The 24,834-nt window shown below is 39.1% G+C and overlaps 1 protein-coding gene and 1 long non-coding RNA gene across 4 annotated transcripts in view; one reads left to right on the top strand and one right to left on the bottom strand.

Annotated features, from left to right (window-relative positions):
* The window catches only part of LOC132362370 (uncharacterized), a 154,601-nt gene that overhangs the window by 27,735 nt on the left and 102,032 nt on the right, over positions 1 to 24,834 (bottom strand). The window lies entirely within an intron of this gene.
* Positions 364 to 23,523, top strand: LOC132362056 (protein RER1-like). Its single transcript, XM_059916022.1, has 3 exons — positions 364 to 565; positions 15,132 to 15,240; positions 22,809 to 23,523. The coding sequence occupies exons 1-3, from the start codon at positions 364 to 366 to the stop codon at positions 23,521 to 23,523; spliced, it is 1,026 nt and encodes a 341-aa protein (XP_059772005.1).

The following is a 24,834-nucleotide window of genomic DNA, read 5'->3' as shown; positions in this document are numbered from 1 at the left end:
GTTTCTTCATATACTTTGCAACATGATCACATTGCATTTTTCTTCAAAACTCTGGCAGATTGTTTGGGCTAGAGATAGATGGAGACAAGAGGCACCATCTGGTGCAAGATCTTTATTCCTTGTTAACACTACAGGAGTTCTGGTATTTTACATGGTTCAGGCAGTAGCAAAGATTTTTTTTTTTTTTTAATGTATAGATTGAGAAGGTGTAAGATGGTCAAAGGGCGCTGGCACTGTCTGATCACATCACTGATTTCCTTGGTGTAGAGTTGGGTTTTTTGTTTTTGTTGTTGGGTTTTTTGTTTTTTGTTTTTTTTTTTCGATTCAGACAACCAGTGGCATATGGTTTCATGATTCACAAAGATGGTCCTTGACTATAGATTTGACGATCTCAACATAACTTCCAGGCTTGCCAGAGCTGTGTTACAGCAGAGAGAGCAAATAGCTCATGATATTTCTCCTCTGATGAGTAAGCTCCAAAATCGCAGGTTTAAATTTGATCTGGGATTGAAAGAAAAGGAGCTATGTCCTCCCATGCCAGCATCCATGCTTTTCTTTGTCAGAGGTGAGTGTCTATTTTTGTACCATTGACCCATGGCTTCAGGGGCCAAAAACTCAAATAATGCCCAGATGAATCCTGTTGATTCATACTGACTACACACTTGCTCTTTTCTATACCTTTCTATTCTTTGGAATTCTAAGCGCTTCCTGAAATTTAGCTTTCGTTCTAAAAATCTGGTGACTGTTTAATAGAAAAAATTTTCACCTTCTATACACAATTAAAGTCAGTATTTTCTAATAGAATTAGCTAGAGTTGGGAGCCAGGAGATTTGTCTGATGATGGTAAGCTAACTCACAGCTACCTTGTGAGGATAAGTGAAAAAATGAAGTGGAGCGGTGTGTTGGAAACAAACTAAAACACCAAACAAAAAAAAAAAAGTGGTTTGTACAAGTTAATCTTGACTGTATTTTAAGAATAAAGTTAAAGTAAGCCTTCACCTGTTGATCCCTGATTTCAGAAGGCTACTTGGATTTACTGCTGTTGGAATGTGTTGTCAAAAATTTGAAGTATCTTTCCAATGAACAGATTAATTCCACCTTAATCTCTGTGAGATGCTCTGCCATCACCCCGTACACCCATGGTCCTCATTCTCCTGTCTCCCCTCAGCTATTTCTGGTGCTTCTGTTAATCCCAAATTAAACCCTCACTTCTCTCTCATGCTTCCTCCGGATACTTTCTCACCTTTTTACACGGTTTTCAGGGCCCAGGAACTATGACTTTTTTCCTACTGAGCCCTTTGACCACTTGTCTGTCCCTGCCTTCCACTACTCCCTCACTGAAAGCCTCCTTTTTTGATATCATGAAATGGTACAGATATCAGTGAATATGACTTGAAATAAAGAAGGAAAAGAAGAAATAACAGAACATATCTAAGAAAAAGGAGGGTGCTATGTTGAAGGAAGCAGATGTCAATATGACAGCAGATGGTGTAGATAAACTCGGTACTAGTATGGTCAACTTGTTGCATTTGCCACATGGTCGCAACTGCAAACCATTACATACAAAACTCAGAAGTATAAAAAGCTATGCAGGTGGTTATTCGTTGATGCTCTGTAGTCAAGGGCTATGCCACAATCAATCCTTTCTATATTTGTCCAAGAGGCAGAGTACCTCACAACGTGTAGGTCATTCTGCTTGAAAGCTAACGACTTGTGAGGAGTCTTCTTTTCATGTTAACAGTAAACAATCTCCTTCAAAGTTCAAAGGACAGATATACGTGTACTCCTCACACCCCTCAGACTCAATTCTGCAATAGGACACAGCTTCTTCTTAGACAGATGCCCGAAAAGAAAAAGTGAATGAATGTACATAACTCTGTCTTGGTAAAGTAGAGAAAGCAATGTCCCTGTGGCAGCTTATTTCTTCTTCACTCTGTGTGTTGGAGGTGAAACAGGAGGTGGAGTCCAGGGAGTGACCAACATCACTGTGCTTTAAATTGTAATAACTTTCGAAATCCGGGCTTGGGAGATAAATCTGAAGCTAGGGACAAATTTAGGCTCCAGGTTGCTGTCAATAAATAGATCATCCCCAAATCTCCAATGGTTCCCAACTGAATATAAAATAAAGGCCACACTTATCAAACTGACATTTAGAGCTCTCCACAATCTGATAGCAACCTATCTTTCCAACATTTAAGCTGCTATTTTCATTCACGAACCCTCAGTTCCCTGTAGAAAAATCTATTCGCTGTTACTTAAAAACATTGTATGGATTCCAGGGGCTGCAATTTCGTTTACACGTATCCCTTTTTGAGACGGCTGCCTCACTTCTCAGTTTATCTGAACAACATCCTGCCTTTACATCCATCCTAAAGGCTCACGCTGTGTTCTCTTCCCAGTTGCTCTAGACCATGATGATTCCCTCTCTCTGCTGATCATCCAGAGAACTGATCTCTCACAATACTCATTAGGCTTTTATTGTGGGCTATCTGTGGTTACTAGTTAACATTTTTTTCGCATGCCCCGTCCTCTCCACTAAATTCTTCTGTGCCAGGTGCTGTGATTAAGTCCCAGAGTGTAAGTTCCTTGGAGGCAATCACTCATTTCTATGTGCAACCTTCATAGGGCTTAGAAAAGGCACTCACGATTTGTCAATGGATCATTTTATTGAATTCCTGCATTTTAAATATAAGTGCATAATCGATGTTAAGTGTTTGACTCCAAATTTCTCCAACTGTAGAGACTTTTGCCACGTTGAGGCTGGCTTTATAAAAGCATATTGCTAGGCATTAACGTAAGATAACACCCTAAAATCAAAGATAGAAAAATACAGATTGAAAGCCTAAGAAGTAAAGTAGAGATAAAATAAAAAATTTCCTTTAAAAATCTGCAGTAACGTGCTCTGGGGTTTTTTTTTTTTTTTTTTTAATAAATTTATTTATTTATTTTATTTATTTTTGGCTGTGTTGGGTCTTCATTTCTGTGCAAGGGCTTTCTCTAGTTGCGGCAAGCGGGGGCCACTCTTCATCGCGGTGTGCGGGCCTCTCACTGTCGCGGCCTCTCTTGTTGCGGAGCACAGGCTCCAGACGCGCAGGCTCAGTAGTTGTGGCTCACAGGCCCAGTTGCTCCGCGGCATGTGGGATCTTCCCAGACCAGGGCTCGAACCCGTGTCCCCTGCATTGGCAGGCAGATTCTCAACCACTGCACCACCAGGGAAGCCCCCGTGCTCTGGTTTTTAAGATATCTTTTCAGTATAACTAATAGTCTGACCATCAACACAGTACTACAAGAGAGTTTTTTTTTTCCAAAAACAAGAGGTCGGTAGGATTGACCCCATCGGGTATTGACAGCAAAAATAAAACATACAAACTAGATTGTGTTGAAAATATTGAGACAAACTTGGTCTGTATACTCTCAGCTAAGCTCTGAAAGAAGCACTCTTCTGAATAAGCTAGGACAATGGAGCATTCTAAAAAGAACTTGGGAAAGGAAATTAGGGAAGGTGACAGTGTCTAGAAAAATAAATGTAGTGACAAAGACAAATTTTACACCAGCTGCAGTGTGATTATATCTATATAGGACTACTGCACAAACTGTATGCCAAAGTAACCATTCCATTCAGCCAAACAATTGGAAATTCAGTCAGACAACGAAGTGGATTGACTTCACTCAGTTAATTGGCCAGTCAACTGAACTGATCGAATGTGCAGGCATTAAAAAACTTTGCTTGTAACTAAAGTGGCCTTAAAATTCAAAGAATATATAGCTGTAAAAAGCATCTTCTAAGCTTAAAGTAACATACAAAATGTGGTGTCGCAGACCATCAGCTGTCCGCCAAAGACATGTGCTCCTCTCCATAGTGTAGAGTTGTTACTGGAAAGTGCCTATTCTGCCAGAAACTCCATTTCCCAGCCCCTTTGCATTTAGGTGAAACCATCTGACTAGTTCTCATCAAAAAAAAAAAAAAAAAAAAAAAAAAAAAGCCTAAGTGGTATGGGCTATTTGGGGGATGATTTCCTAAAATCTATATGTGCCTTCACCATGATTCCTCTTCCCATATCTGCCCAGGCACTTCTTTGCATGCTTTCACCATCGCTACATATTGGTCCTTGTGGTTGGGAGAAATTTTGCCATAAGCTAAGAGTATTAGTCAGCTCAGACTGCTATAACAAAAAAATACCATAGACTGGGTGGGTTAAACAAAGACATTTATTTTTCACAGTTCTGGAGGTTAGGAAGTCCAAGATCAAGGTGCCCACAGATTTAACTCTTGGCAAAGGTCTTCTTCCTGGCTTGCAGAAGTCGACCATCTTGCTGTATCCTCACATGGTGGAGAGAGGACACTCTAATGTCTCTTTCTCCTGTTATAAGGACACTAATCCCATCACAGGGGCTCCACCCTCATGACTTCATCTCAACCAACTCACCTCCCAAAAACCCCTAATAATACCTCCTACTACCGTTACATTGGGGGTTAGGACTTCAACATATGAATCTGCGGGGTTGGTGGGGGGACACAAACATTCAGTCCATAAGAGTAAGATTTCTACACCCAAATCTGATATTTATTCATTTCTATTTACCTATTCAAAGCTTGAAAAGAGGTTCAGAAAAGAGCCCAATTATATGGGGAAAACTGGGACCACTGTCCATGCATTATAATTCAATATTTGATTATAATAAAAATAATGATGGTAATGATGATAATAAAAAGTGAACAGTTTTTTGTTTGTTTTTAAAAAAAGGATTCTTTACAACAATTTGTTGAAATAAATATCATGTTCTAAAGGCTTTTCTTTTCAGTCTTTCAAGGGAAAAATAATTTCTTTCAATTAAAACTGAACTAGTCAAAACTTAAGAAGTCTCTCTATAATTATGTTTAAGCCTGTTGCAATTTATTGCCCCCAAGGTATTCACCGGTAAGACCTCTAGGGCATTACTATAGCCGTAGTGTTAAAGTTAACTGATTCAAACCACAGTCCATCCAAGTAAGCCCCCTGCAGAGCCCCTACTATTACTCAGTGCAAGGAACTACATTGTCTTCCTAACCACCTAATTTAGAATGAACTTAGACGAGCTCTTATCTGCACTGTAGTCTTGTGGAGCCAGCAACAGTACCCAGAAGCTGGACCAGGAAAAATAGAAAGTAGGGTCCTGTGAAGTGCAAAGGCATGAGACAAACCATAAGTGTCCATAAGATCTTAGAAAGGAAACACAGTTTACCTAACAGTCCTACAATTTCTTTCACTGTTAGCTAATTAGCATTTACAAAGTTAAATGAGAAGTAGCTTAAGCAAAATTCCCATTTAAAAAAAAAAAAAATTTAAGAACTACTTTTCCTTGCTTTGAACTGATTTTCCCATTTCCCCCCAAGTTAGGCTGTTATTTGGGGTTTCCAAATATAACAGTGCTTCTGACCATTCTTAATTGCACCATAATGGGTGTTAAGCACAGGAGAGTGTGCAAACAGACTTGACTTTTCTAGTCTTTGACTGTTCCTTGCCTCTGGCCTCTGTCAGAGAGGCTTGCTAACTGCATCTCAGGGGAGCAATCACACGGCTTGACTCAGCCTGTGGCTCTGACTATTGGGACTTCCTGAAGTCACAACCACTTTGGCGTCCAGAACTGGGGCACGGCGTGTCTACTCTTCATAAAATCCAGAGATTGCAAGGGAAGTGTGAAACGCGAGAGCTGATTAGGGATGCACCTTAAATGGTATCAAGGGACCCAGTTAGCAATGCAAAATATGAGATAATATAAACATAACATTCACTGCCAGTTGATCACTTATGTGAGCACCATGAAAAGCAAAATACAACAGAAAAAAAATTGGAGATGAGTAACAAATACAAGATTTCCTCCAAGATAATTTTGCATAAAAGTTCAGTTTCATGGGAAAAAATGCATAATAAAATGACGTGGAATGATATGCCAGAAACATTTGTTATGTCTATTTGTTTTTCTAGAACTTGCTTGGTATTAGTCATTTGTAATGGGTATATCCAGTCTTTGTTATACATACACCCTTCCTTTCTTGCATTATTGACTGAGAGAATTTAAAGTTGGAAGACGCAATTATTTTGGCAGTATTTAACCTTCTGTGACGACAAAGAACAATTCCATTTTCACTAGTAAGAAGCCAAAGTAATTTTAATTCAGGAATTTCTCTTTTAATTATTAGTTTTTAAAGAACACAGCATTATACTTAGCAGAGGGTCCTTTTCTTCCTCAGTATTCTGGTGTAGCTACTCTCCTGTCAGCCTAGGCTTTCAGAGAGAAGAGGAAAAATCTTCATAAAAGCCTTGGCCTAATTAACAAGAATGAACTAGATTTTATGATGAACAATTTATAGGCAGTTAATAGAGCTCATACACGGTAGCCAGGAGCTAGATAATTTATCATAAAAGGAATCTCAGTTACACTCCTAATCCTCATTCTCTTGATACTACAACCAACTGCATTCACAATTGCTACTTTTATAAGCTTTGATTTACTGACAAATGATGCTGCATTTTATAGAGTCATAATGAGACTTATAAATGCAGTAAATTCCTGTATCTCTGCCCATATGCTTCATATTCTTTGCCAAACAATTTACCCTTCTGCATTGTTATCTCTAGATAAAAATAATTTTTCAAAGATCTCCTAAGGATTCTTCATACTAGCACAAATGAGAATAAAGAAACAGCAAATTGTATATTAACCATCCTAAGTATTTGTTGAAAAGAAACTGAATTATCCCTAAAAGAACAATGCAGCTATTGTAATGAGTTTTGAAAGAGTAATACTTTTTCAAAATTACAAATAAGATAAAAAAGCTAATATCCAAATGTAATTTCTTTCTTTTTTTTTTTTTTAAAGATTTTTTTTTGATGTGGACCATTTTAAAATTTATTTATTTATTTATTTATGGCTGTGCTGGGTCTTCGTTTCTGTGCGAGGGCTTTCTCTAGTTGCGGCAAGCGGGGACCACTCTTCATCGCGGTGCGCGGGCCTCTCACTATCGCGGCCTCTCTTGTTGCGGAGCACAGGCTCCAGATGCGCAGGCTCAGCAATTGTGGCTCACGGGCCCAGTTGCTCCGCGGCATGTGGGATCCTCCCAGACCAGGGCTCGAACCCGTGTCCCCTGCATTGGCAGGCAGACTCTCAACCACTGCGCCACCAGGGAAGCCCCAAATGTAATTTCTTAAAGAACAGAATTTAAAGTAGGTGACACCCAGGAAATCATATTGTCTCTTCCCACTTGGTGTCTTACTGCTGTTTCTGTTTTCAAGTTATAGCAAAATACAGCACACTGGGTGGACAGAACTGGGTGACTGTATATATACTGCCATCAGATCAGCTACATTTCATTTATCCATTGATCTACAGAGGGGCTCCTGAAGTCCTCAAATTAGATAACACTTCCTCCAGGAAGGCTCCCCTGACCACTGGTATCCCTTTTATATGCCTTCTTACCATCCTATTCTTCCTCTTACCACAAAAACAAATACTGCTGGGTTGTAACAAATTCTACAGCCTAATTAGCGTTCCATCCCCTCATTGACCATGAGCTCCAGCACAGTGAGGACCACCATTTTCTCACTCTGGAGTTGAACACAATGCCTGGGACATATTGTATTTGTAACTGAATGATGTTCTTGGTTTCCAGAGCCTGTTGTTAATGTAAGCGAGAATAAATCATTCAAGTTGTATGAATCAGCAATAAATTTGGTCACTAAAATTGACAGTGAATAAGTGTGTATTTTAAAAAGTTGAAGAGGCAAAAGTCATGACTTTCTCTACTCCTTTCTTATGACCAGCATTATAAGTACTTTTAAACATTATGCTCTGTTTATATGTTCCGCATTTTAAAAGGGACATGTTATAATAAAAAAAGGCGATAGCGAAAACAGTAAAAATAAGAAATGACTAGAATAGAAATCCAGGGGAGAAGGTCAGAGAAATATGATTGTTTGACCTGAAACAGATGTGCTAAATATTACATTAATCAAGGTCTCTGGGGACACAAAGGGACTGCTGCCTGTTTCTTGAAGGGACAGAGCCAGGGCCCATTGCAATGGTGTTTAGGCCCCCATAAGTAACAGCTTCCTGACCTAAGAGGCTAGGAGATGTGAGATTATGTGTCTATGGGTCCACTCAACAGACCATTTTTCAAATGATTAGGGATTTAGTTCTGCCTGCCAGACAACCAGTTTTGGTATAGCTGATCAAATTACAGGCACATGGTCAATCTTAGTTTATCAACTATTCCCAAATATCAAATATACCTCTCTTTCAACCAGGGTTTCTCATCTCCTATTGAGACGTTATAAAGATAGGTTCTATTATTTTTTACAGCAAGACATTTTTCTAGTAGAAAAAAAAGGGAAATGATCTTTTTTCCTCTCAGATTCACCCCATCACTACAGAGAAGCTGAGGCTCAAACAGATGTCTCAGAAGGCAAACCCATAGCTGCCAAATCACCCACAAAAAGATAGCATCCTCAGCACACTCAGAACGGCTAGTAGGAGAATGCAGCTGAAAATCTGTTAGTTCCTTGACACCTTTTCCAATATAGTCCCTGTCATAGACGTGCAGAGACCCCAATGCAGGCCATGCCCCTGGCAATGTCTGCTGAGGTTACCAGCCCAGCAGGGCTTTGCCAGCCCATGATACCTAGGAGAGATGGAACCAACAATTCTTCTGCCCTGAGTCAAAATAAAGCCTAAAATGCTATCTTTTATGATTCCTAATGTCAACTAAAAATAACAGAGGTGGTTAGTTCAGACCTAAGATTCACCTTGGAGATTTTTTCTAATCGTACATATCCCCCAAAGTGTCTTTTTTCCAAATGGAATTGGTCACTGACATGTGGATGTGCTCCTAATAGCAAAATAAAAATATTCCCTGCCTGAAGCATTATAATAAAGTTGTCTTTTTCCATTTCGTTGTCTCAGAACATTTAATCAATTGACATGACATCTGGGGCAGGTCAAAAGGAGCCACCTCTATTAATTTATAATTGCAATAGTCAACTTATTGATGGCCTTCTCATTACTTTAGCTTATTTTTATCAGTTTTAGTTTTTTAAATGTTTTTAAACTGTAAACTTTCTTGGGAGTCAAGGATAAAAACCCATACCCTTTTTAATCCTGTGTTCCCATTTAAAAAAAAAATCCAGCCCCAAGGAAAATTCTGAAGTGGACACACTTGTCTGCAAAAAAGCTGGCTTCCCATTTAGGAAGGTTTCCTATTGCTTACCTAATTTTAAGAGCCTAAGATCTTCCTCCTACCAAAGTCTCATCTAAGTTTTACATTAAATGAAATTTTGAAAGTGTATTTAATTCTTCTAAGATGAAACCAGGTACATAGTAGAAGCCCCAAATTTATAGCCACCTTCTTTTTCTAGCTCAGGAAAAGACCGATTAAAAGTTATTTCCAAATGCATGAGAACATTAATCAATAATTTTCTTCTACCTGCAGTATTGTCTCTTCTCTAGTTATAAAATAAAAGCCATGTCTCCTTATTAAAGAAGGAGTGTGTGTATGTGTGTGCATGTGTGTGTGTGTGTGTGTGCGCATATGTATGTGTTTGCATGAGAAGTGGGAGAGGAAGAAGCGGAATGAAAGAAATACAAATACTTCCTAGGATGCTGAATGGCACAAAGTAAGCAGTTGCCTCATTCTGCCCAGAAATAAAACCAAATCTGCCCTTTTGTTCTCCCCACTCCCTCCTCCATGACCCCCAGCCCCCAGCCCCTCCAACCCCTCACCAACCTGACTCCTGGGCAGGAGCCAGCTTCCCTGTCTTTATCTTCCTGAGTTTACAAGAGGATTCTGATGACCCTATCTCAATTCTGGCAGCAGAGAGCTAAGTACTTTACTGACAAGACAAGGTTTGTCCCAGGCAGACAATGGGAAGTAGATAACTGTTAAAAATGCTTAATTCCAAACATGGTAATGAATTAGCTAAATCGCTTTGGTAATGATTTTCCTCACTAACAAATACCAGGAGGAAAAGCATTCCTTAGCACAATGGTGTGTACATGACAACTGGTTGGGTTCATTTACTTAACATGCTTTGCATAAATTGTGATAAATAGTCTACATTTTTCCTGATATTGTCTCCATCTTATTGTGAATTTCAAGTCTTAAACAATGGCTGTGTTTTAAATATTTGAGAACATACCAGACAGGTACCCTCCACCTTATTACCAAAAATATTGCAAAAACTAGCTAACTTGGGGAATCTGCATCCCATATTTGTTCCCCACAAAGCTTATAAAATGTCTGTGCATATTTGCATTTGCATGCAAACTTTCTTGCTGAACGTTAAGTACGCTCACAAAGTCGCTGTCACTCTCTTATTTGTGCAGCCAGAAAGTCTGTTAGAACAAGGGCTAAACTGCATGCACAGTTCAGGGCATCTTTGAATGGCACACCCTCTCTATAGAATGTGGGCCACTCATCTAGACATCCTAGTATTTTGACATAAGCCCTGTCAGATAGAAGATTCCATGCTACCAGATACACCTCTTTTGAAAATGTCATCCAGGGTAGAAATTGATTTTCTGCCTCAAATGCAGCTGCTGCTCTGAGAAACCTCGTATCCTATTAAAAGTGTCCTTGTTCCACCCCTATCTAGACATAGGGCACATGATGAAATTGACATATTTGTAGGAATGCAAAATTCTCACTGATTCATTTATTCAACAACTGTATACAAATCACTGCTCTAGATGCTGGAGATGTGGCAGTGAACAAGATGGCGAAGGTCCCTGCTCCCATGGAACTACTTTCTATGATTTCAAATAGTGTATTATTATGAAAAGATAATATGAAACAGGGTAATTTGCTAGACAGAGATTATTTTCGATTGAACAGTCCAAGAAAACCTCTCCCAAGGCTGTGATATTTGAGCAAATCATACACAATTACAGATATTAAATAACCTGGTAGAAAGGACACAGGATTTGGAGACAGAAGACTCAAGTTCTAATTTCTTAAAAGTCTTTAGGCAAGTTCCTGAAAGCCTTCTACCTTTTAGCACAGAATTGGTATCCCACTGGGGACAGCTCTCATTCTCCTTAAAAGGGTTGAGCCTGGTTCAACTTGATGAGCTTTTCCATTATGATATTTATATTATGACTAAAACCCACTACATCCATCTTTTTTAATATGAAGACTCTAAATCAATGGTTCTCAACCCTGAATGAACAATAAGTTGAAATCCTAACCCTGCTGGCATTGTTTTAAATGCTGAAGTAAATAATGTAAGACAAATTAGTAGAAAGGATTCAGAGACACAATATACAAGCAGCTAAGAAAAGGGGGCAGGCTGGGGTTTTTCAGGACTGGTGAGTCTAATGTCTCTGGATGCTCCACTGCCTTAGAGAAAACCACCTGATAGCAGCGAAAATTTTTGAAGCAATTCAACACTTTCATAGCAGATTTATCCCAGGTGATTTAGCATTAGATATCTGTATCAGGGCAGAAAACAAATCCATGATAACATCATCGAGTAACATTTGAATCAGAGGTGATGTATGTGTTTGTGGTGTTACCACATTTTTTTTCAAATTATGCAACAGAAATCACACTCTCTTGAGGTTAAATACTGCCCTACTCTCTTCAAAAGATTTTAAATTTCACACCTCCACCCACATATTAAATTAGTAGTCCAAACCAGATGGAGGTTAGCGTTTTAGGTTATAATGACTATCTGGAGAAAGTCTTTCCTTGCATTGCCCATAACTATCCCTTTTACCTTTAGGCTTATTCGTGCTTTGCTGGATTTCTGACATTAAACTGCATTTAAATGGTTCTAAGTCTTACTCTGAGCTATACAGTTTTCTATACCATGGCCATGTGAAGTGGCTCAAAAATAGTTCTGTGATAGGTCATTAGGAAGAACCAAGAGAGAATTCAGAGATGAATGGGAAGCATTTTAATAAACAAACACATTCAAAAGCCAGCACCTTTTCTCATGGTGCTTTCTATCACCCCCACCAAGTATACATTTCTTCTTTCTATTCACATTTTATGCAATTTTCAGGGCTGAATTCTACCCTCATCTCCTTTCTCCCTCTGCCAGCCTTCTAGAATGCATAGTTTTTGATGTATATGTACCATTGACTTGTCATCCCTCTGTTTTTGTATTTGATTGATTTAACTGAAGTATAAGTCCCTTCAAGATAAAAAAACATACCTTACATTGTTGTCTCTTAATAGCTTCTAAGTAGTTAGACTAGAATCAGGCAACAAATGGAACTACTTTTGGAAAAGACTTCTTGCCTAGGGCTAGAGCTTGACCTGAATCATGTATTCAGAAAGAAATAGCAGACTAGACCCACTAAGCATATTCCTGGTTAGAAACCAGTAATTTTAGAGACAGGAGGAAAGATCTCAGAATCTGAAGGCAGAGCTAGATTTGGAAGTTAGTTCAATCACTCCTCTGTAAAATGGGCTCACAGAATTCCAATAGGAATAAATGTAATACGTGTAAAGCAGCTATACAGTGACTAGCATACAGTAAGTGCTTGGCAAATAATAGCTGTTATTATGATGGCCCTGTATTGCTTGAAAAAAAAGACTTCTAATATATTTTTGCCTGCAAATACTGGATGAAATGAGACATAAAAAATTGTAGGCAAAATTAAAATTTGTGAGAAAGATTAACTGGGTCCCACTGAGTACTTGGCTGCAAGTGAAATCTGGATCAGTGCAGGAAGAGGACTGCTCTTTGACTTCTCTCTTATCCCAGAAATGCATCCTTTTTCCTTCCTTTAACATCTTATAAAGCGTTAAAGCTTCCATGTTCTAGAAATTACAACAATGTGGTACACAGGAAAGAGCCCAGGATTTCAAACAAGCATATGTGGGTTCTGGTCTCATTGGAAGAAAGTAAGCAAATATCTTAACCTCTGCACCTTGTTTTGATCCAATGTAAAATGGGCATACCTACTCCCCAATGCTCTTGAGAAAATCAAGATGGTTTACAAAACATCAATACCTTGGAGTTGATCAGCCAAACAATTCAGTAATCAAAGAAAAAAAAATCAGTGGATACTGCATTGGTACTTATTGTTTACCATAAGCAAAGAACCATGAAAGACACAAAAGAAATCGGAGCCAGAGAACCCAATCAAGAAGAACTAGTCACCAATGAGACTGCAATTCACTTAAAGAGGGCACAAAACTAAATGAACATAGTGCCAACTGTGAAAACACAGAACATTCTGTACAGAGTGATGATACAGAGTTTGGTCATTAACCTCCCAGGGCTATCACTCAAAGGCCACCTCAACAGAGCTCTAAGCCACCTCTGAAAGCCTCATTTCTCAAGTCTTGCTTGGGAGCTGCTTCAGCCAAGTTGAAACACAAGCTATCCCCAAACATGTGCTGAACTTTCCCTCTGTTTGCTCATGCTCTTTCTTTGCACATCTAATCACTCGGCTACCCAGAATCTTTCCCCCTTTTTAAATCTCTTCCATTCATTACCACACATCCTAATGGTCACTTTCTCCATGAAGCTTTCCTAAGTCTTCAAATTAACTACATATTCATTTTCCACTTTTGAAACCCCCATTTCATTTTGTTAGTGGCAGTCTATACAGTCTACTTACACATTATCTTTTCCCTCTTGGATTATAAGAGAGGAAACTTAACCTCCTTCACCCTGTATCACCAACAACTTGTTCATAGTAGGTATTAACTCACTTTTTGAAAATTATATTTACTAATGGAACCTGATTGAGATGCTTATAAATCATGCAATCTTAATCTTGATTTGAACAAAACAACTCCGTGCTACCTCGTTCATTTACTCCTTAAATAGGTATTGGCGCCTAGGATATGTAAGCCTATGGGATACATGCAGGGAAACAGCTGATTGCGGAAGCAGATGATAGGGCTTTCCTAGAAGAAGTACAGGATGGGACGCCTGGGGGTGGGGAGGAGATACAAACTCATTCCTTAACGCTCTCCAGTGGACATTTAATGACTAAAAAAAGAGTTTTCTCAATAGGTGATCCATGCATCAGAAAGCTGGCTTTGACACCAACCCTCTCTCTCCAAAGAGGGTGGGAGCAGAATGATTCAAGTTCAGCCCGACAAGAGACACGGGGCAAAGGCAAGACGAAGACCCTTCCCTCTCTACATATTGAACTTGTAGTCCTTATCAGAGGAAAATATTGGGAAGATTGATAAATATTTCCATTACCCTAATAAAACTTCATGTTACATACAAGCTATTATTATCACAATTATATCTTTTTCTCACTTTTTAAAAATTGATTCAGAACAATTGAATCTTAGAAATGGTAGTGTTGAAATATGGCAAACATCTTACTTGCAGGAGCAATAAACTTGACGCTGAAGCCTAATGTTTTTTGTATATTCCTTCTCTATTTCTCCTTTTGGATTATAGATTATGAAAGAGGGATTTTATGCAGCAGTTGGTGACAAAATATATTTCTTACTAATGTGTAATATTTGCTACATTAATAATTTTATGGCTTTAATTATTGATGCAAACTTAATTGTGCCCCATGTCCCTTTTTCTTGCAGCTCAATAAAAACTATATATTTCTTTAATTAGGCTTCATTTGAAGACTAGAAGACAATGCAGGAGTGGTTTCTTGCTAATTCACCTATCTACAGCCAGGGAAAAAACGGAATTAGTGTCTTCAGTGTAGTTTAGCGAGGAAAAATATCTAACTGTTCTGAAAGTGTGACTTTCCTTTGAACAGTTAACCTCACCCAGAGGCCAGGAATATATAGGCAACTGAAAGCGAACACTGCAACAGGGGATGATATTCTCCCCTTCCTGGCTCTGGGGAGAAATTTCATTGATTTTAGTAGAGATAGAAAGGAAAAATTGGGGTCACCTACATGGTTATCATACTGTCTTCCCTCTTTATATTCTCGACCTTACTCAAAATATAATCTTAGTCTTTCCTGCTTGATTCCAACATTTTGTTGTGGTACTCCACTTACAATCACCAGGAATTTTACAATCACTTTATTCTGTGTCCAAACGTTTCAAAACAACTACCAGAAAGCCTGGATGGAAAGAAACTAACATTTGCTAAGCATCTGGTCTGGGTTATACAAGGTGCTTTCAATCAATTATTGCTTTAATCTCCAGGGGTCACAATCGCAAATGCCAACAAGTTCAAAAATGAAGAGAGCAGATCAGGCTTGAGAAACAAGGAGCCCTCGGAGCTCCATCTTTCATTTTCCACTTTGATAGAGAAGTGAGTTCAGAAAAAAAAAATGTTTAATAATAACATCTGTAACATTCTGTGAGAATGAGAGTAGAGCAATGATTGCAGAGGATACTCCATCTCAGTGTCAGGTGGACATCGGGAGAGACAGGACTGGCCAGCTGGAAGGCTCACATCCCATCTCAGTGAGATTCTCAACTCCAGCCCACCACTGCCATGCTGAGAGCTCTTCTAAATTTTTAAGTGAAGCTTAAAAGCTTCATTCTTAACTATATTCGTTTTCTAGTGTTACATCAAAGATTACCACAAATTTAGTAGCCTAAAACAATACAAATTCATCACCTCACTGTTCTCCTAACTCAGGAGGTTGAACTGGAGTTGGCTGGGTCCTGTGCTCAGGTGTCACCTGGCAAAATGCGAGGTGTTGGCAGGCGCTATAATCACATCTGTGACTCTAGAGTCCTCTTCCAAACTCACTGACCGATGGTACAATTTGTTTTCTGTGGTTGTATGACCAACAACCCTATTTTCTTGCTGGCTGTTAGGGACTATTCTCAGCTTCTAGAGGCTACCCTCGCATCCTGGCCCTGTAGCTTCCTCCACAGACCCTCTCACCACATAGAAAGCTTACTTCTTCAAGCTTAGCAGGAGAATCTAATGCTTCAAATCTCTCTTACCTCTTTTAGAAGCTCAGCTGAGTAGGTCAGGTTCATCCAGGATTATCTACTTCCCTCTTGATTAGGTCAAAGTGAAATGATTAGTGACCTTAACTACATCTGCATAATCCCTTCTGCCCCATGATGTAACATACTCATCAGAGTAACATACATCTCTTTCCCAAGTCTCCTTCCTACTCAAGTTGGAGGGGATTAATGCAAAAGGGGGAGGGGGATCTTGGTGGCCATCTTGGAATTCTGCCTACCCTACCCTTCTCTCAAGCTTCCCACAGAAATATAGCACTCTTAAAAAATGAGCTGCTGAATAGTCATGAATACTTTAACTTCCTTTTATTTTCTACAACTGCTTTGACCTCTTGGCACTATCTTATCACATTATCTGATTGGTCCAATGCCCATCTATATTCAGTGCCTGTCTCTAGTTTTAAAATTTCAGTATTGGAGCTTTTTCCTGCCATTTGATAAGCATAATAAATAGTTGTCACAAATGAAATTTGCACAAAAGCTGACTGTGATGTCAATAGCAGGTATAGTTTTTGTAACTGTAATGTAGGTTGATTCTTGAAATCCTAAATTTATCATTAGTACACTCTATTCAGAGAGAGTTACTCTCTTGATATACATAAAAAATTCAAACTTCAAAGCATTTTAGAAAATGACAGGCATCTGAAAGTCCCATTTTTATTCTAATGAAAATATCTTTTACCAAGAAGTTAAGATTTCTCACAAAATGTAAAGGGACTTAAAAAAATATAAGGGTACTAAAAAGTGTTATTATTCTCAGCAAGACAACTCATAACCATGTTGATTTAGGAAAATCTTCAAGGATTTACTGAGGCAATTGTAAGGTAAACTCAGTTCTCACAATGAAAGGAAAATGCTTTGATAAGTTTTCTGGGGTTTCCCTTCAGCTTACTTGCTTCTTTGCCTATAAAAATATTTTATATCATTTTTAAGGGCAAGCTATAAGCAATATTTATGTTCAGAGAAGAAATCCATCTATAGGAATTCAGATTTAATTTTAAAAACAGGTAAACAATCCTATAAACAAAGTCAGTGATTTCCCCAGGTACTTTTTGAAAATAAATAAAAACAAATCAGCTCTGGTTGTCTCATTTGCTGTTTGAACACTAAAGAGCAAGTCATTGGGATTTTTGAGAGCAGTTGTATTATTTTAGACTTTACAAATCTATACAATAATTCATGGTTTAGAAAAGAACTGTTGGGTTATCTAGCTAGTCTTTTTTAAGAGTAGCAGTTGAAACAAACAATCAGCTCACTTCATGCATGGAAGAGAATTCTTCAAACTCTTCCCCTTAAACAAATCTTCAATCAGTTAAATGACAACGTTGTTTAAAAGAGAAGTATTTTATACTTCTCCAATTCTTATTGATGAATCTTTCATTCTCAATTTTAAAATTTATTGTGTCAACTAAATGCCTGTAAGTGGATTGACATACTTTTTAGAGTACATATATTAACTAGATCAATTCAACCAAATGCCAATATTTCACCCTATCTGATTTTTAACACAGCATGTTGGTAAATACTTATAGAAAAATGTTTCTGTATATATTGTTTCCAGCTTGAGAAGATTAATATGGTTATACAAATGTAAGTCTAATTTGGAAGTTTGACGTGATAAGCAACATTTCCAGACACTTTTTGATTGTGCCAAGGGTGATTTTTGAAAAATTTGTGATAAGTTTATTGTGGTCATTTGGTAAAAATAATAATTTCAACAGACTAGAGAAAAGGTAGAATTATTAATAGGAAAAAAAGCTCATTTTAAAAGCACATTCTTATCGATTTTTATTATATTTAAACATAAAAGCAAAGCCAGCTTTAGCTCCTGATCTACCTCTGCATTCCTATTGAGTGAATAGAGAAATTTCTACATGGTGTAATTTGAGAAGCACTGAGCACCTTCAACTGGCCTTGTTTAATCCCGGTGACTAAGACTTCAAGACTTAAGTTTAAAGGCATTGGCAACTACCATTTAAAGGCAGAAGTTATCCAGCAGGGGTAATGAGTAAAGTCATTATCACATAAGATTAGTTCTGAAAGATAAATTGTGGCCTTCTAATGAGTCCCTAGCAAAATAGGAGCCAGAGCAGTTGGATTTAAAGAGGATAGGAAAAAGAAAAGTCATCTACTAAAACACCCCAGCCATAATAATAATCCAGTGAATATCTGTGGAGTTGAATCAACTTGAACAGAGAGCAACAGACTTTACCTCTGGGACCCTGTCAAAGGGTAACGCTTTGTAGCTGAAACTCAAGGGAAAGTTTGAGGCCCAGGGGAAAGGAAATGAACAGAGGCTGCAAAAAGACATAAGAAGAGTACCCATATCCATGTTTGGATACTTGAAACAAAGTAGAGGTGAGGAAACAGGAGATGTTGTATAAATACTACCCAGAGATATGCCTCTCCTTCCACAAGTATAAAATTCAATCTTGTTATATAGCTGATAATTCATTTTAGAAACCCATGAAGGTTACACTGACATCTAGAATTCTTTACAGAAATTTTTTCACATACCTAGGTAGCTTGTAAGTGTAATTGTCATATCATTTAAATAAAACAGAATAACAAAATTTCCCTTTTGTATCATGAATCCATGGGACAATTTAGCTATCGGCTTTAGCTAAAAAATAGAGCTATTGGTTAGCGACTTGAACAATCACCACCAAGTATAAGATTAAGCCAATTTTGCACTTTTCAGTGAATTCAAATCTGCAACATGGTCCTAATGGCAGAATGTATCTTTAGTTTCACTGTCTGGTCCTTTTACCCAAGATAACATAGATTCCAAAGTTTAATTTTATACTTATAACCATTAGCATTTATTTTTCTCCAACAGGGTATCAATAAGTTTCTGCCAATGAATTGGCAAAATCATGACTCTTCTTAATTTATTTTTTGCCTCTCAATAATTTTGCAACCCAGCTCTGTTTCTAGGAGCTCTGCTTTTACTTCTTGGGGGAGAAAAGAAATTTGTTTGCACAATGCAACAAGATCTAGGGATCTGTAACATGAGAAACTGAGCAATTGTTTCAGTATATCCACCAGTAGTTTTCAGAGGGTAGGATCATACAACTGTATTTAATCAGAAGAACTTATCACAGAAGCTTGGGATACAAATGTCAAGACATTGCATATGATGCAGTGTTGCCTGTTAGTATCCAGGATATCCAGAGTTCAAAGGGAAGATCCACTAGGAAAGGCTTCCCAGAAAAGTCAGGGACTTCTGGATAATAGTTCAAATATGCCTACTCCTTACTTGAATGACTGATCATATTTCCTTGATTCAAGATACCCATTTTTCACAACTATGGTTTTCAAAATCAGGAAGCAACTTTTAATCAAGGTACACTTTTAATATTGTGATTTTTTTCCTTTTTTGGAAACTTATTATTTAATCAATGGTGAATCTAATGATCAGTGGTTCTTTAAACTCAAGAAAATAGGTATTCCAACAAATAGATACAAGATCAAGAATAAGAAGAGTAAAACCTTATGAGAGGTCCAATATTTGCCCTGATATGTTAAACCTCAGCAAATGAAGAAAAACAGAAAAGGAAAAATTCTGTACTGTGGTAGGGATCTTTGCTATTAGACACCAGATCTATGTTTAAAAGCATGTGGAATGCTTCTCCAGCCTAAATTTAGTATCCTTGTGGGGGAGAGAATTTACTTGTTATTTATAAGTGCACTGTGTGTGTGTGTGTGTGTGTGTGTGTGTGTGTGTGGTTTCCAAGTAATTCAAAGCACACTAGAGACCTTAACACCCTATCTACAAAATGACAATTATTGTTTTTATGAAAGATAAATGATTACATTTAAGAGTGGTGCTAGCAAAAGAAATTTTTTTCATTGAAAAGTTGTAGTTTGACCTGTTTTGACACATTAAGGGGAGGCTTCCAATCTGAAATTTTTTCTTAACTCATGAGTCAATCAAGCAGTTCTGAGACTGTCATTGAGCATTTTGTCAATACAAGGAGACTTAAAAATTATCTAGAACACTTAGCTCATTTCACAAACAAGAAAAATGAAGTCCAGAGTCATTTGCTTTGCCCAAGGTTGCCTAATTAATTAGTGCCAAAACCATGGGTAGAACCCAGTACTTCTTTTTGCCAGTGTAATGCTTTTTTTCAGTGGAGAAGAGTATCTCCTTCCATAAACTTGATAGAATACTGTGGTTCTGGGAGGCTTTGCCAGAACCTACAAATTGAGCCCAGGTCTCAGAGAAGTTTTGAGAAAGCACAGCTCAATTCTATCACAATATTTCAAGTGGTTCTCTGTACTTCTCTGGCCACTATGCAGAGATATAAGGTCTATAGGATTTTTGTAGTGGACCTGGGAATGCTTGCATTCAAACAGTATTTTAAGTGGTCGAGGAAGTCTTTAAGAAGTTAGAATCATACATCATTTTGGGAACTGGAAGAGCTCTGTGCAATACATTTCATTTTATTCCCTCAATTTATAGAGGAGGAAGATAACATCTGGGAAAGTAACATGGCCTATCACAGGCTGATGGGTACAGGGTCAGGACTAGAACACAAATTTCCTTGTTCACTGCTTTTTCATGACACCACACAGCTTTACCATGAATTATGCCCAGGAAATGGAAAGATGCAAAGGTGAAATAACCAAAGACAGCTTTCTATGAGAGATTTCTCAAGCAAATGATGAAATTGGTGATATTTGTCCTCGGGCCTGGCTACTTCTCTATCCTTGTCCCTCTCAGTGGTCAGTGTCCTCCCTCATGGGTTCTCCCCTCTCTTGCTATCAAAATATACTTTTTAGGAAAGGTTTCACAAGCTATCTTATATATTCTTAGCAACTGTATTTGGTAGGCATTAGTATTAACATTGCCATTTTAAGATGTGAAAGTGAAAGGTGCTTGAGGATTGAGTTACTTCTCCGTGGCTCTACAGTTTTGTAAGTGGCAAGCAAGGATTTAAGCCCAGAAGTGTCAGGATTTTAGCATTTTTCTTTAAACATTGCTAATTCAGCACTGTATCTAGAACACAGTATGTGTACAATAAATGTGAGCTACATGAAAATAAAGGAGGAAGGAAGGAAAGAAGGAAGGAAGAAAGGAGGGAGGGAGGGAGGGAGGGAGAGGAGACCTATTAAAACTAAGTTGTGATGAATAGCATTTGAACTTGCTATCTTTCCGTTTGCATGTGAACGGGAAACAAAATCTTAAACTGAAGAAATAAATTGGAATTTCAGGCATCTTCCAGCAGGGTGAGAAATTTGGCAGAAGAAGATAAAGGTGCCCTAAAATTCCATGTTGGCCTTTTCAGAGCTTAGCAGTTACAAACTCATGATAAAATAGTTCTATGATTATTTCAGAGAGGACTTTTCATGATGCAGGAAAATTATCAACCCTGTTTCTGCCCAAATACCACAGGCAGAATATCCCATGAAGTCCAGAAGTGGTTCCTTCCCTCAGTTTCCAAACAGTTAGCTCAGAGAGCATCAAATGCCCGAGGTGGATAGTCACAAAAGTCGGTTTAAAATGTCCTGGTCAGTGGTTGCCCAGTGGAGACCGGGGCGGGCAAACCTAGAGCCAGAATGCAGGTTTTAGAGATTTCATTTGCAGTATCTTTGGGTTAATTCCCTAGATTTGGCTAAGGCTTTTAGGTTCTACGAAGCGTTTCCAGGGAGGCCTAGCCATGGAGTCAAGCCCTGTTCCTGGAGACTTCATCAAGTTCCTCCCCGTTTGTGGTTCTGTCTATATGAGATGGCAGAGGAGGGGAGGGAGAGGTAGGACCAGAATACAGAAGCTCACAGGGGAGGGAAAAGGAGGAGGACTGGCACATTCTTTTAAGTTAATTCAAGTGAGTCATTCAAGGATCCAAAGGTCTGAAGGCCTTCTGGATCATTCTAATGTCATTTTCTGCATCTTCTTAGATTACCTATGGTCCATCATCTAAGAGTCAAAGAGCCAGGTTCAAGGCTCTGCAGAATTTAACAACTGATCAAATGGTCTTGGACAAATCACTATATTTGTACCTCAACTTCTCACTTATATTGATGACGATTAATAGTTGTGTGACCCACCTCACTTGATGGATGTAAAGGAAAAAAAGCCTTTTATATTGTAAAATATTCTGTAGCTGTGATTGTTATCATTGCTTTATAATATGAATGTGCTACTGTACTGTTTGGCCTTTGTTACTTCTTTCCTTTTTTTTTTCCTAAACTGTGATACTTGGAGGGCACACCTTACAAGTGACAAGTCAGAGTGGCTTATCCCAGTGACATATCCTAATGCCTCCTTACGTTTAACATTAGTTGCAAAGACCACTGCTATATAAATAGAATCATACCTTCTACCTACTTCAAGTAGATGCCACCAAACAAAGGTAGAACATACCTACACATGAATGCATAAGTCTCAAAACCTCACGATAGGACATAACATATATTTTTTAATAAAATATTTTCTAGGAAAAAAAGTTTAAAACAGTAGAGTACATAATGTCAGCAATTTCTACCTTAGAACTACTCAATATATAAGATATATCAAGGATTAAGAAAAACAGGGGCTTCTTTGGTGGCACAGTGGTTAAGAATCCGCCCGCCAATGCGGGGGACACGGGTTCGAGCCCTGGTCCGGGAAGATCCCACATGCCGCGGAGCAACTAAGCCCGTGCGCCACAACTACTGAGCCTGCGCTCTAGAGCCCGCGAGCCGTAACTACTGAGCCCGCGTGCCACAACTACTGAAGCCCGCGTGCCTAGAGCCCGTGCTCCGCAACAGGAGAGGCCACCGCAGTGAGAAGCCCGGGCACCGCAACGGAGAGTAGCCCCTGCTTGCCGCAACTAGAGAAAGCCCACGCCCAGCAATGAAGACCCAACACAGCCAAAAATAAATAAATAAAATAAATAAATTTATTAAAAAAAGAAAAACAGGACTTCCAGGTGCTCGGCTGCCTCTTCCCAGACCGAGCGAAGCGCCCGCATGGCCGCCACCCACGTCCTCCTTCCCGCGGCCCTCAGGAAACCGCGCTTGGCGGCAGTGGACCGCCAGCAGGTCCGAAGGTGACAGTGTGGGAGATTCCGTCCATGGGAAACCTTCCGTGGTGTACAGATTTTTCACAAGTCTTGGACAGGTCTATCAGGCCTGGCTGGACAAGTCTACTCCATACACGGCTGTGCGATGGGTGGTGACGCTGGGCCTGAGCTTCATCTACATGATCCGAGTTTACCTGCTGCCAGGTTGGTACATCGTGACCTACGCCTTGGGAATCCACCATCTAAATCTCCTTATAGCTTTCCTTTCTCCAAAAGTGGATCCTTCCTTAATGGAAGATTCAGACGATGGCCCCTCGCTACCAACCAAACAGAATGAATTCCAGTCCTCCATTCGAAGGCTCCCAGAGTTTAAATCCTGGCACGTGGTGACCAAGGGCATCCTGGTGGCCATGGTCTGCACCTTCTTTGAGGCATTCAACGTCCCGATGTTCTGGCCCATCCTGGTGATGTACTTCATCATGCTCTTCTGTATCACGATGAAGAGGCAAATAAAGCACATGATCGAGTACCGGTACATCCCGTTCATGCACGGCAAGAAGACATACAAGGGGAAGGAGGATACAGGCAAGACGTTCGCCAGCTAGACGCGGCCGCCCTCCGCGGGCCCTGGACGGCCACGAGTTGCTGTGACGGCGCCTTCTTTCCTCACATAAAGTAGTTGATTACAAGGGAGTTATTTTCTTTTTAAAAAGGAGCTTCAATTATTTGTAACTGAGATATCAGGTTCTTGAAGAAACTTACATTTAAACAGAATCGCGTTGATTTATTTTCCAGTGCCGGTCAGGCATCCAGACGCTGGCCTTGCAGGGCGAAGGCCGGGCGGACAGCCGGGTGGGCTGGGGGGCGGGGGTGGGGTCGGCAGGGCCAGGCTCGCGGAAGGAGCCAGGACGCCCAGTTGCCGCCTCCCAGGACGCTCGCCTGGCCCCGCCGGCCACACGGAGGATGCTCGCCCATCAGTCCGGCGCGTGGAAGAGATTCTTTAGTAACTCAGGGCTGTAAGGCCAGTTTCCGAATTTCATCTCACTAGAGATGTGTTGAGTTGGCCTCTAGCATAATGACTCAAAACTTTGTTCTTAACTACCATGATTGCTTCTGAGGGCCTGGAATTATAAATATGTATTATATTTTAATTGTTTGAGGTTATCTTGACACATTTCTTTGATACGTGAAGGGCTGTTTTAACTTAAACGTGTTCTCATGCAGCAGCCCCTTTTCAGAGACACCTGGCAGGAGCAGCCAGTTCCGTGGCTTTTAACACATGGCTTCCCACTTTCTACGGGGAAACAACTCTGACCTGCATGTCAACTTTTTTGATGTGATAAAAACCAATACTCATAAAAAAAAAAGAAAAAGAAAAACAGGACTTCCAGATAACAAATGAAATGTTTCACATATTCATTTCATATATTCATTCATATATACTTTATCCCATCCTTACATGTATATATTTACTCTAAGGTAATACATGTAACACAGATCGCAAGTTATAATCAAGAGGTTCATTTTTAATTGTTAATTGTTGTCCAACTTTTTAGAAAATAGAATACAAAGAGACAAAGTTTCTTTAATAGTTTTCAGAAAGCACACCATAAGCTCTAGCGGATAGATTAAGAAGCAAATAGTTAAAATTTGGAGATCTTACTATAAGTATTATAATTTTAAACTTTTTCTATAAAACTCAATTACTGCATGCATGCCAGTGAAATTTAAAAAGAGAGAGAAGGGACTTCACTGGCAGTCCAGTGGTTAAGACTTCACCTTCCAATGCAGGGGGTGCTGATTCAATCTCTGGTCGGGGAGCTAAGATCCCACATGGCTTGCAGCCAAAAAACCAAGACATAAAACAGAAGCAATATTGTAACAAATTCAATAGAGACTTAAAAAAATAAATAAAT

Source organism: Balaenoptera ricei, chromosome 3 (genome assembly GCF_028023285.1).
Source record: "Balaenoptera ricei isolate mBalRic1 chromosome 3, mBalRic1.hap2, whole genome shotgun sequence".
Lineage (NCBI taxonomy): Eukaryota > Metazoa > Chordata > Mammalia > Artiodactyla > Balaenopteridae > Balaenoptera > Balaenoptera ricei.
Note: the sequence above shows the minus strand (reverse complement) of the source record. Positions and strands in the feature narration are given on the sequence as shown.